General features: G+C 44.1%; 1 protein-coding gene across 1 annotated transcript in view; it reads left to right on the top strand.

Annotated features, from left to right (window-relative positions):
* Positions 1-13,114, top strand: part of LOC144808031 (CD5 antigen-like) — a 240,732-nt gene that overhangs the window by 118,232 nt on the left and 109,386 nt on the right. The window contains exon 3 of the mRNA XM_078673593.1: positions 7,646-7,966. Coding sequence (XP_078529719.1) covers positions 7,646-7,966 — 321 coding nt within the window. The remainder of the gene's footprint in view (positions 1-7,645; positions 7,967-13,114) is intronic.

Raw genomic sequence — 13,114 nt, 5'->3', positions numbered from 1 at the left:
GCCGCCATCTTGTCTCTCGGTAGGATCGAGAGACAAGAGGAGGCCAAAGCGAAGGGGCAAATGACCATAAGGGGGCATAGTACATTGTCGCTCACCCCCTAGGTTTGATGTGGAGGTTTTAAAAGGGCCCCGCGGGGCAAAAAAAAATAAAAATAATAATAATCGAACAGCTGAATGGATTTGCACGAAACTTGGCAAAATTGTAGGGACTGGTAGCCCGATGTGCCTTTGCTAGATCTCAATATATGTGCTCCAGTGGATTTTGAGAAATTAACGTTAAAAAAAAAGTATATATCTGTAACAGCGCACCGCTTCGCGTACTTTTCGCGTTACGGAGCTTTGCGAAGCGAAGCTGATTGGCTCTCCGGTGTCTGTAAACATTCCAAACAGTCCGTAGCGGCCGCCATCTTGTCTCTCGGTAGGATCGAACAGCTGAATGGATTTGCACGAAACTTGGAAAAATTGTAGGGACTGGTAGCCCGATGTGCCTTTGCTAGGTCTCAATATATGTGCTTCAGTGCATTTTGAGAAATTAACGTTCAGAAACAAGATATATATCTGTAACAGCGCTCCGCTTCGCGGAGATAAAATTATATGTGTATTACCTAGCTGTTGCTTTTGTTGATTATTTTTTATTTTTTTTTATTTTTTAAGGATTGTTTATTGTGTTTCATAATTTATTAAACTTTCTAACGCGGCGCGTCATATGACGCATTACGCGACAACGCAGGTCCAGAATATAGTCAAAATGTCTCCACCAACCAGCGGACGGCACACAACCCCTTTCAGCAGGCTAAATAGTTCTGTTAAATGACAACAGAAGGGACAGGCAACAAGAACCATCAGTCAAAGAGGGGAGGGCAAGTTCTTCTCTACCGGGTCACGTTGGAGCGCTACCGGAACTGATCGAATTGGTAGTCTACAGTGTTTCTGGATGTTTCAGACTGAAGCTGGCGTTAGCATGAGAGCACCACCATTTCGTAGCTCCGTCGTGGCCATTCCACGAGCAATCATGCTAGGCGCTCCCCACCAGAAGCCTGCGGGAGTCGGGGGCCCCCAAGACTTTTGTAGAATCTTCAAGGATGAGGGGACGCTTTCGAGAATGGAGCCCAAGCTCTAGCAGACAAGCGTCCGAGTTCCAAGGTGTCGCAGGCCCATTTAGTGGACCACGCCCAAATCTGAAGAGATGGCCGCCATTTTGAGAGTCCTGTGGCAGCCGCCTATCGCTGCACCGCAAGAGCGGGAGCAACTCAAGTACATGGTGAGCGAGACGCTGTAGTCGAAAGAGCGGGCGGTAAACAGCTGAATAGCGGAAGAGGCACAGTGTAGCAAAAGCGGGCTGAATGGCAAATGAAACGGAAAAGGGGTGCCCCACTACAGCGTGTCTTTAGGTGAAACGGATTGTGGGACAAGGTGAAGAATGGAAGAGTCACCAAAAGGAAAAAAGTTCCGCTTGACCCCGGGAGCCGGCCACCTATGTCGGGGGCGATCTCAGGCCACACCAGGGCAACACGACTTGGGGAGGGGGCCGGAGCCAAGCGCCCCCTCCGAGTCCGCGACATGACACCGTCCCTCGGGGGCCTCCGTCAAGCGGTTCAGGGTGGCACCGCATCACAACAGCCCCCACTTACTTTAAGAATAGTGAAGATGAAGCAATTGCAAATAGGCTTCAGACAATGTTACAAGCACTCCTCAAAACTTTGAACTTTCAGAGTGCATGAGTTGGGACAGCGAGGGGTGGTTTGGTTTCTCGGACTGTTTTTCTGGTCTCTCACCACTGGCATACTTTAACGTTTTCTTGTTTCTAGGACATTAATAGGTTTTATCATTACGTTATGTTATCGTTTCTTTGTTTGTTGTTTAATAAAAGTTCATGTTCATCAGTGGCCTACTGATTTTCGTTTTCCTATTTTTTTCTTTCCAGGTTGTTTCATGGTAAAGTTTCTGTTAACAGGATACAGTGATCACTTCGTTATTATTGCATATGTCCTTTTCACTAGGGGTGCTCTCTGGTCGGGCCAGATGACGTATCTCTAGTAAATGGTCCGAGTGAAAAAGGTGCATCAATCAGTGGGGAGTAGATAGGCATGACAGATTACAACGGGGGAGAAAGGTCCGCATTACGTACCCTTTCACTACTTGCAAAGATTTTCCTACGTTTATTTGCAAACAGGGAATACCTCCAAAAAGAACTAATTCCCAAACAGTCAATGTTCGGACAATCAATCAATCAATGAGGAATGAAATAGGTACGACGTGTTAAAGGCTTGCGTTACCTACCCTTCACTATCTGCAAAGGGAGAGAGAATATTCCTATTCTTCCTCGTTTGCAGGTAGAGAAGATCCTTACGAGAATTAACTTCGAACAATTCAATGCTCGATTGAAAAAATCAACAAGGGGTACTGTGAACACAAATGAACGCCGCTTATGTACATACGCATTGCTATTTTCAACAGGTTGTTCCTAATGTTTCTATTTTAGCGAGGTCAAAAAGAGATCCCATTAGTGGCCTACTGATTTTGCTCGATTCCTTTTGTTTTTTTACACGATTTTTCGCTATCTGCAAAGACTAAACAGAGTATTGCGACTCTGTGCTTGTTTGTAAATAGAGAATGAACCAAAGAGAACAATCAATCAAATGGAGAGAGAAGCAGGCACGACGTATTACAAAGGGGGCAAAGGGCTGCGTTAACTACCCTTCACTATCTGCAAAGAGAGAGTACTCCTAATAGAAATGAGGGGTGGGGGGCAGCATTCAAAGCAGATCAGTGTGCATAAACACAAAAATGTTTTTACTTACCACGTACTTGACATTCGACAGCTTATGATATTTGCTATTAAAAAACCATTGAAATTCACTGAAAAAACCATAGGTTATAGACCATATATAGTTAGGAATTAGCATTTACAAAACCTTGAAAATTCACTGAAAAAACCATAGGTTATAGACCATATATAGTTAGGAATTAGCATTTAAAAAACCTTATTTTACTCACACAAAACCATTGAAATTCCATATATAGTTAGTTGCACTAACTATATATCGCGCACCCGCAATCCACTGCTGATCATGTCACATATTACATCATTCATGACATGGTCAGTGACATCACTGATGACATCACTGATGACATCTCAAATGACATCACTGATGACATCACTGATGACATCTCATTTGACATCATTCTTGTGCTAATACGATAAACCTCTTCAGACTCTAATATAACCTTGGATACACTCAGTGTAAACAGACACTCACACACTGCCACTCATCCATGGAGTTACTCACACACCCAGTCAGTCATGCAAAGAAACAATCTCACCTCCATTTCTTCAACTATACAGTTAAACACACCTTACTTATTGAAACATATACTAACACATATTTACTCTCTTATACAATCCCTGATACAAGTTCACAATGATCGATACAACCACTCACTCATTCAGTGGCTCTCATGCACAGTTATTTATATATGCCAACTCTCACATGTACTGTGTTTTACATATGTACTTACTATGACATGTAGCATTGAGATATCCATTCACTCATCAATACACTCATGCACACAGTCAACTGCCCATGTAGCTGTTTCCACATGCACTCTTGAACTCATACACCTAGTGAATAAACTGCTCACACATCTATGCATAGAGTCACACACCTTCCAGCCACCCCCACACAAACTCAATCTCCCATAGAAATACTTGGGCAACCAATTAATAACACATATAGCCTCTCGTATAGCTAATGATCAACACATGCAGCAGTTTACAGAACAACAGACATAATGATGCACAAATTAAGACAGTTTAGTCACTAACCCATGCATTCAGTGAGACACATTTAATCACTCACTCATACAGTCAGTCATGCACCTACTAAATCCTTCATCCAGACACTTATACATCCACTCAAGACATATTTTAACTTTACAGAAAAATACAGTCACTGGATGTTGTCATCAGTGATGTCATCAGTGATGTCATTTGAGATGTCATCAGTGATGTCATCAGTGATGTCACTGACCATGTCATGAATGATGTAATATGTGACATGATCAGCAGTGGATTGCGGGTGCGCGATATATAGTTAGTGCAACTAACTATATATGGAATTTCAATGGTTTTGTGTGAGTAAAATAAGGTTTTTTAAATGCTAATTCCTAACTATATATGGTCTATAACCTATGGTTTTTTCAGTGAATATATATATATATATATATATATCACAGACAACCTTCCTTTTTGCGGGAAAGAATGAAAACGCACTCGCAGGAGAAAGCGTGTCCCAAATCCTTTTATTTTTCAAAGGCAACTGTCCAGGTCAATAAAAAACCGACACATTTCGCAGCGTCTGCTGCTTGCTCACGGTTACAAACACCAAGTATGGATGTATTCTTTTTAAATCCCAGTTCTGAAAACACCATGTGACTCGTGACAACTTCCTCAACAGATTGTTCAAGGTATTGTGGTACTTGTTGGCAAGGGCAGTTCATGTATATATTCATGATATTCATTATGTTGCTGGCATTTAAAACCGTTTTAAAGTTATTTTACGTGTCTCTGTATAAACTGTCGTTTTAACCAGGGATTCTTTCATTTTTATCAGAACTGGGATGTTATCAGTCCCTGTTCAGGTTAGAAACCCACTTTTAGTTTCTTTTTATCTAACTCCGTGGTTGGTGTATTTAATGATGAGAATTCATTTTCTCCAGAAAAAAGGGACGGGATTTCCTGTTAGATTAACATCGGATCCAATGTTTAATGGCTTCTGATGTTTTTCTTGTGTCCCCGCAATTTTAGCAGCTGACACATAAAAACATGGTATTTAAAACCTCCTCCAGCCCTCCAGTGGGTATTCATTTTTTTTTTTGCAGAGTTTTATATAGGGCGAACTTGACCCGAACTGAATCAGGTATCAGAGCGCTTTACATAGCACCAGTTACATTACATGAGGACACACATTCATTTTTGTTAGGCACAGGGAGATTAAGTGATTTGCCCAGAATCACAGGATGTTTGGCATTGTTTCCAAGACTCGAACCCAGATCCCCAGTTCAAAGGTCGAGCGCCTTAGCCGTTAGGCAAACTCACTATTGTAAGTGGCTCCTTTTCTGAAACCAAATAAACTTTCCTGCTGCCCTCCAGTGGGCTTTTATACTATATTTTATAGATCTTTTTGTAGTCCCAACTGTTTGAGCTTGTTTATTGAAAAGGAGGATTTTAGTTGATTTACTCATTTGACATTATATTCCAATCTTAATTGGACCCCTTTTTTATATATATATATATATATTATTTTTTATATGATTGTTATGTATGTAATTACTGTACATAAAATAACAGCGGTTGTTAAACAATATCAACATACAATAAGAGATTCACCGCAGCAAACAAAAATTAATGAAATTGAATCAATATTTAGCCCCTCTCCATACCACGTAAGACTCATAAAAACAGGATGGTCAAATTCCCCCCTAAAGATGTACATAAAGTTCCTCACTTTGATTGAGATCCCACGGAGTAAAAGTTCGAAAGTTCAAGATTTGTCAGGATTCTCTCTGTCTTGGTCTCTTTTCCCGATCTCCACCTCTTTTGTGGATAGATATCATTTCCAGTCCATAAAAGCATAACGCTTTCCAATCTCCTCCATGGGTTACTTCCATGTGTTTCGCCACTGCATTACTCCTATCCCGATTTGTAGTGGCGCGCACATGTTCAAGTATCCTTTTTTTTAACTCGCACTTTGTGTTCCCAATTTATTTCAATGCACATGGGCACTCAATTACATATAAGACAAACTGACTTTTGCATTTAATTAACTCTTTGATCTGCCAAATTTTGTTATTTGGCAGAGCCACTGTCGTTGTGTTCTTGGCAATTTGACAAACCTTGCATGTCTGGCATTCAATAAAGCCTTTTGTTTTTAGCCATTGGGTTCCTTTTTTCCTTCCTTGACCCTGATGATGGCTGTGTACCAATTTGTCTCTTAGGTTTTGTGCACGGCGGAAAGTCACATTGGGATATTTGCCCATTATTTGCCCCACCGTGGGGTCGAGTTGTAACAACTTCCAGTTCTTTCTTAAGATCTTTACAATTTGTTTAGATTCTCTAGTGTAATCCAGGATTAGTCTCACTGGGTCCCCAGTTTTGTATTCTTCATCTGATATCTGGCCTTTCGCTCTCGTTTTTTTTCATTTGCTCGTTGCCCTCCTCGTTTGATTACATAATCCTTGTATCCACGTTGTTTGAGTCTTTCAGCTGTTCTTTGGCTGTGTATGTCCCATTCTTTTTCTTCCGAACAGATGCGACGGAGTCTTAAGAATTCCCTGTATGGGATGTTCTCAATTACCTATAATTTGTGAAAACTATTTGCGTGTAGAGTGGCATTTGTTGATGTCCCTTTTCTGTATAGTGTGGTTTCTATTTTGTTATTGGCGATATATATATCCAACCTGTAAGAGAGGGGAGAAAAAATGAGGTAAGAATAGAGCCACCGGAAATAATGCGCAGTGGCTAAAAAGTATGGGCATGTTACGTAAAACACTGAGTCTAGACACTATGTCTGTGTGTTATTCCCCTCAGTGCTTGCTTTTGTAAATATCACAACACTCAAAATACAGATATGAATATGAATTGTATTAAATATTCTGATCTCTTCATCACACACACACACACACACACACACGCACACACACACATGACATTCACATTTTACCACTTAGTATTGTGAATAGTAAAGATTCATTTTCCAGACCCTTCTCAATCACTCTCTGCCTCTCATGGCCTCTCTCCTCCTCGCTAATTCTTTCTCTCCCTTTCTCTCTCTTCTTCTGCCCTCTCTATTGTTAATGTTTACTCTTGTTCGCCCTCCGTCTTTTTCTTTCCCTCTTTCTCTCTCTTCTTTGCTCCACTTGTCTCTTGCTCTCCCTCACTCTCTCCCTCTCACTATCTCTTCTCTCTATCTCCCTCACTTTTTCTATTTCACCCTCACTCTTCTCTCCTGCTCTCTCTGCTTCTCTTTCTATTCTCTCCCTGTTTCACACTACTGTTTTTCTCTCTTGATCTGTCACTAATTCTCTTTCTTTTTCTCCCACTTTCTTTCTCTCTCTCCCTTCACATTTTTTATCTTTCAATCCCTATTTCCTTCTCTTGTTCTCTATCTTGCCTCTTTCTGTCTCTTGGTCTTTTTCTCGCCCTCCATTTCTCTTGTTCTCACTCCCTCTCCTGTGTTCTTGATTCCCTTTATTCCTTCCTCTCTCGGTCCCTGTTCCCCTCTTTCTCTCTCTTACTCCATATCCATCTCTGTATCTTACCGGTTCTCTCACCGTCTCTATCTTTTTCTCACACCAGCTTCTCTTATCCTCTCTCTTTCTTTGTTCTCTCCCCACTTTCTATCATTCCTTTTCTTTCCTTCTTGGACTCACCCTCTTTTTTCTCCTGCTTACTCTTGTTCTCTCTTTCTCCCTCTCACTACCTCTTGTTCTATCTTTGTCTTTCTCTGTCCCTTCCATTTTCTCTCTCTCTCACCCTTCTCCCTGCCTCCCTGTGATTGGGTAAGATTGATGTGAGTTGCACTTAATATATACATTTATGGTTTGAAATATAGTAAATATTTCATTTCTCTCTGTTTCTTTGCAGTTGATACAGATGTTGTTCGCCTCTCTAATGCTGCGGATCCTTGTGCTGGGGTTGTGCTGGTTACTATAGATGGCTTAGAAGGAACAATGTGTGACTTGTATTGGGATATAAACGATGCCGCTGTGGTCTGCAGGCAGCTGGGGTGCGGAGCGCCCATCTCAGCACCTGGAGGGTCTGTCTTTGGAGCCCCCCTTTACAGACTTCCCAGAATATCCAATGTGGGCTGCAGAGGAGATGAGTCCAGCGTGTTAAAGTGTTCCTACAGCTCCAGCCCACCAGTATCTTGTGATAAAAAAAGGGATGCGTCCGTACAGTGCACAGGTAAGAATCGCGTCAGATCCCACAAAGTAATTCTTACAAATCAGACGTTTAGTCAAAATGTGGGTGAAAAACTATTGGAGTAAATTGTACACTTTCGGTTTGTGTTTCTTGGGTTTGTTCTACAAACTCTTCATTCTCTCCCACTTCACGAATTCTAACCAGGAGAAAAGTTATTCAGTTGGCAATAAAGATCTGGCTCTCCCGGTTATTGTCCTTCCATTTTGTGCCCTCCTCAAACATGTTTGTTTTCCTTCTAAAAACTGTTTTGTAATGTCTTTGCAAATAGTGGGCATACACTATGAATACAAAAAGTGAAGTTTATTTTCAAAGATTTGCATTTTTGACCCCAGACTCAGATCCTGCAAAAAATGGCCATCTCTATGGGTTTGATGAAGGAGTTATATCAACCCTAAGGGATCTAGGTCTGAATATTGAAATAATTCCACCTCCTTTTCCTCTTCTTCCCTTCGTGTCAAGTCATATCTTTATGATATATAGCCCTTTCTTAATGCTTTATCAGCTTTTCAAAATGCTACCTCTCTGCAAGTAATTATTCTGGAAATTAACTTCGATATTTCATCTAACACTCAAATCTGGATTATCAACTCTACATCAGACCTTTGCAAAGGTCTTACACTGGAGGATACTCAATGGGAAATATTCTCAAGGAGTCATCGCAGAGTTAACAACACTTTATTGCAACCAAAGTTGTGATAAATGTGTCACCCCATTCACAAGCTGGTGCTAACAGCCCATAGCATCAGTTTACCTGAAATAGCAGCGGCAAAAAACATCGCCACAGATGACCCTGGCAACTATTGCTAATGAGATGCAGAGTAGGCACTCCCATGCAAAAAGCCGCAACAACACCCCTCCGCAACATTCTCAACGACCAGCCAGATCGGCGATATGACCACAAAACATGTGATAAGGCGCGTTAGCAGCAGGAAACTAACACCTACTCTGACCTGGTGCAAAGTCAGACTACAGCCTGCACCACAAAAGGGAGACCAGAAGACACCTGAAGAACAACAGACGCCATGCAACCATTGAACATGTGGACCGGACACCCAAGAGGGCAACAAACCCACCGCCACCACCCCCAGGACCGCCCCGGACACCCACCCCCCTCCACCCCACACCAACACTGAGGCAGCGCAGACAAACACAGCAACCCCAGAAAATGCACCAACCTTACAAACCCAACACCAGAGAATGTAATTGCCCAGTACAGACTCAAAGGGACAACCCACCTCTGCATCCTGGCCACCATAGGCCATCGGCTGACGGTACCAAAACAGCAGACAGCCAACATCCCACGTCAGACAAAGCTGCTGGCCGTGATGCACCTCTGGTACCCTCCAACCAATAACTGCCCGAGGCGGAGTCACACAGCCAGGCGGATCCATGTCCCTCACAATGGCCATGGATGGCACTATCAGCTTGGTACCCCTGTACCAATACTTCCCCCACACTGCGACGGAACAGCCAGATACCAAGAAAGGCGTGTACACCACAGCTGGATTCTCACACTGTTCAGGGGGCAATTGACTGCACACATGTCCCACTTGTGCCCCCTGGCAACACTGCACACAATAAGCGCAACAGAAAGCGCACGTATCCCACCAATGTGCAGACACTAGTGAACCACCGGGGAATCTCCCCCAACGTCGCCACCAACCACCCAGGCAGTGTGCATGATGCATACATCTCCGACAGTCCATCATCAACTTGCACTACCAGGATGACACCCACAGAAATGCACTGCTCATTGGCCAAATACCAAATACACACACCACACACCTCAAATCCACAATCATGCAACTCACAACACAGTAAATGCACATGTTACAAGCTCACATATAACATGCACACCCACCAGCCACAACAGCACAACTCACTGTGGGAATGTGGCCCAGTCATGTACATTCGCCATCAATGGCATGGCACCTCAGCCACACAATAGCAGAATGTCGGAAGAGTTGGGGACCAGGCATGTGCGAAGCAGGCAAGTGACCGATGAATGAGAATGTACACAATGCCAAGTGTGGCATGGATGTGAGGGCCAGACTGCGGTATGCAGACCACACACACATATCCATGTTGACACACACCAATGTTGTTTGGAGTGTTGTGGACAGTGGAAGCAACCATGTCACCCCAGCCAGTGAGGAAGATCACGGGAATGTAGCCCCCCTGTAAGCGTGAGCGGAGTTAGCTGGCCCGGGGTACGCCAGCCTCACGTAGGGGTGTGAATAAAAGGTGGACTACTGACCGTGGCCTACGCTGCGCTCGAGTAGGTTACCGAATTGGAACTGGAAACTGATTATTTAAAGGCAGAGTACATATCATTGCATAAGGAGAGGCGTAAAAGGATGATGCGCTGCAGTCAGGAGGGAAGAAGGATCATCATTATGGAGGTGATCGAACACTACCGGCAACTGCCGTGGTGTCACTAACTCTGTGAATCGCGAGCCTATGAGGCATGGCTGTGGGCCACTCCTGACCACTGCCTCTGGCCTACACTACATCAATGCCATCTGTCTGTGGCCCTGCGCTGTCCGCTGCTTCCAGCCACAAATGCGGCCATCCAGAGCTTACACATCAAATCAAGTCCAGACTGGCCCAGACATGGCATCACCGCAAGAGGCACACGCCAACATCACCAGGACCACCTCCAATCGCCATCTGCCAGAGTTGAAACAGTGGTACTGGCAGACTGACGGAGTTTCTCACACATGTTGTGGATGCCATCATCTGCCTGATCCCCTGCTCAGCACCCCTGGTGCCACTGACTCAGTGCACTGCAACCCATGGACCGTTGCTGATTGAGTTTTGTGCTGTGGAGAGGTTGAGCAGCAATGTCACCTCAGGCAGTGTGCAGGATATGGGAATTTGATGAGGAAGATGATGCAGGTCTAACACACCCCACTGCATCAGCATCAGGTATCTCCAGAATGGACACAATCCTTGTCATTTTCATCACATGTGAGCGCTCAGCTCTAGTGTCCCAACCTCAGTGAATTGCAACTCATGGACACTTCTGTTTGCATGTTGGGTTCCCTCTGTACTTGCTCTGGCTCTCTCCATGTTGCTCAGCAGTTGTCTCTGTCATGCTGGTGTTTTCAGTTTCCATTTTCATGGTGTTCACTGTTCAATTTGTTGCCAGCACCAAGCGCTCCATGCGGGTTGGCTTACACTCAAATCAAATCAAATCAAATCAAAAGTCTGCTTTATTCGATTTTAAGCATAGAAACCATAAAAGCACAATAAAAAGGTTAAAACACATTATCATGATTTACATACATCCAGAAACAGTCAGATTAAAAGATACATTAAAAATATTTATAATAACTTGAAGGATTATTTCAATCAAATCACCGAAGTCCTGTATCTGATAACAGTTTCTAAGAACAAGGACACAGAGTACATTGTCAATTCATCTTTCAACATTTGTAACCTTAAAAGGGCTGATCTACATTGTCTGAAACCCCATTTTCGCATCATCGGGATCGGAAATCTTTTCCTCGGCAATGTATAGAATTTACAAAAAAGTATGCAATATAACATAGATTGTACTGAGGTATCATCACAGGGACATAATATCAGGTTTTTAGACCAGCCGTTTACTTCTGGTAATGTCACCAGTCTAAAAAAGGTCCCCCCCCCCTGAATTGTGTGAGTAGCATACGAGAATAACTACTTTGTGTCTGAATCAAGTAAGGCTGAATCCCCTGCCCTTGAAGAATCAAGTGATTCTCCATGACAGAGGTCTTATGTTTCTCTACCAGCCACCGTTTACTCTCTAAAAAGATCAGACAAAGTTCCTTTAGCTTCTTTCTTGAAATGGTCTCTAAGGTACTCGGGGAATCAAAATATTCTGGATGACCAATGTCATAAAAAAGTTTTTTTACATACATTATCCATGGGATTCTTGAAATCCCCTGGAGGTTAAGACAGTCCATAATTATATCTCTGTGTAAGCCTTTAGACCTTTGCTAAGCTTGAATCCCCTTTTGTACCGCTTTTGGCCGCCATAAGTGTGGCAGGGTATGCTCAGACGTGAGTCCCTTGCTCACTTTGCCACTGGATTCAAGCAAGCCGGGCTGAAGACAGCTGGAATGCCAGAAACCGGTCTTCGGAAGCTTTTTTCCGGTCCAGGGAAGACATGGCTTGGCAGTTCGGACTGGACTGTTCCCATGAGGCACAGATTCAGACTGATTTGCATATAGCCGTGTCAGAACTGGGGTGGCACAGTGGGCTAAAGAACGGTGATGGATTAAACCCAGATCTTTTGACTGGGTGTGAGTGTTTGATTGATTCAGATGCTCCATCCATCACCACCCCCTTTTGTACAGCAAGTCTAGGGAGAGGCGTCGCACAGTCAAATCTATTTCACGGGCTAGTACTGAAGTGGCTCTTACAATAAATTGATCTAATGTCCCTGCCACAGAGCCACCATGAGTAGCCTTCTTCCTCCTTCCTGAGCGATCAGCCATGACCAGACCAATGCAATGACAACAAAGCATCTGATAAGGAGAGTATGAGAAACAGAACAAGTATGAAAGATTGCACTTACTATCTCTCTCCGTTCGCCACCGGTAGGGGGGGCCCAGCCCAGCCTTTTCTGGCCTTGAACGGGCTTAAATGGGCCCGCCCGGGCTTGGCCCGGCATGCGCCTGCGCGCCTCCCACGAAGCGGGGGACGTGAGGAGTTTTATCGCGCTGTGGGCGGTAGGCGTAGCAGCACAGGTGTGCTGAGGGCCGAGGCTCCTTGTCCCTGTAGTCCCCGCATGTAACAAGCAGCCCAGCAGAAAGAAAACCAAAGTCCCTCCTTCGAGCGGCACCCGCAAAGCGGGGGCCACGAGGAGTTTTATCGCGCTGTGGGCAATGGGCGTAGCAGCACAAGTGTGCTGAGGGCCGAGGCTCCTGGTCCCTGTAGTCCCCGCGTGTAACAAGCAGCCCAGCAGAAAGAAAACCAAAGTCCCTCCTTCGAGCGGCTTACACTCACCCCACACACATCCAAGACAGGCATCACTGTACATGTGGCCCCGCCAATAAAGGGTCTGGGCGCACGTGCCCGTCGACAGTTCAACATAATAACTGCATGTTTCCCTGTGGTCTTGAGGTAGGCATGAGGGCCCTGGGC

This window comes from Lissotriton helveticus, chromosome 1_2, assembly GCF_964261635.1.
Source record: "Lissotriton helveticus chromosome 1_2, aLisHel1.1, whole genome shotgun sequence".
In the NCBI taxonomy this organism is placed as follows: domain Eukaryota; kingdom Metazoa; phylum Chordata; class Amphibia; order Caudata; family Salamandridae; genus Lissotriton; species Lissotriton helveticus.
The sequence above is the reverse complement of the archived record's forward strand: the minus strand, read 5'-3'. Positions and strand labels throughout refer to the sequence as shown.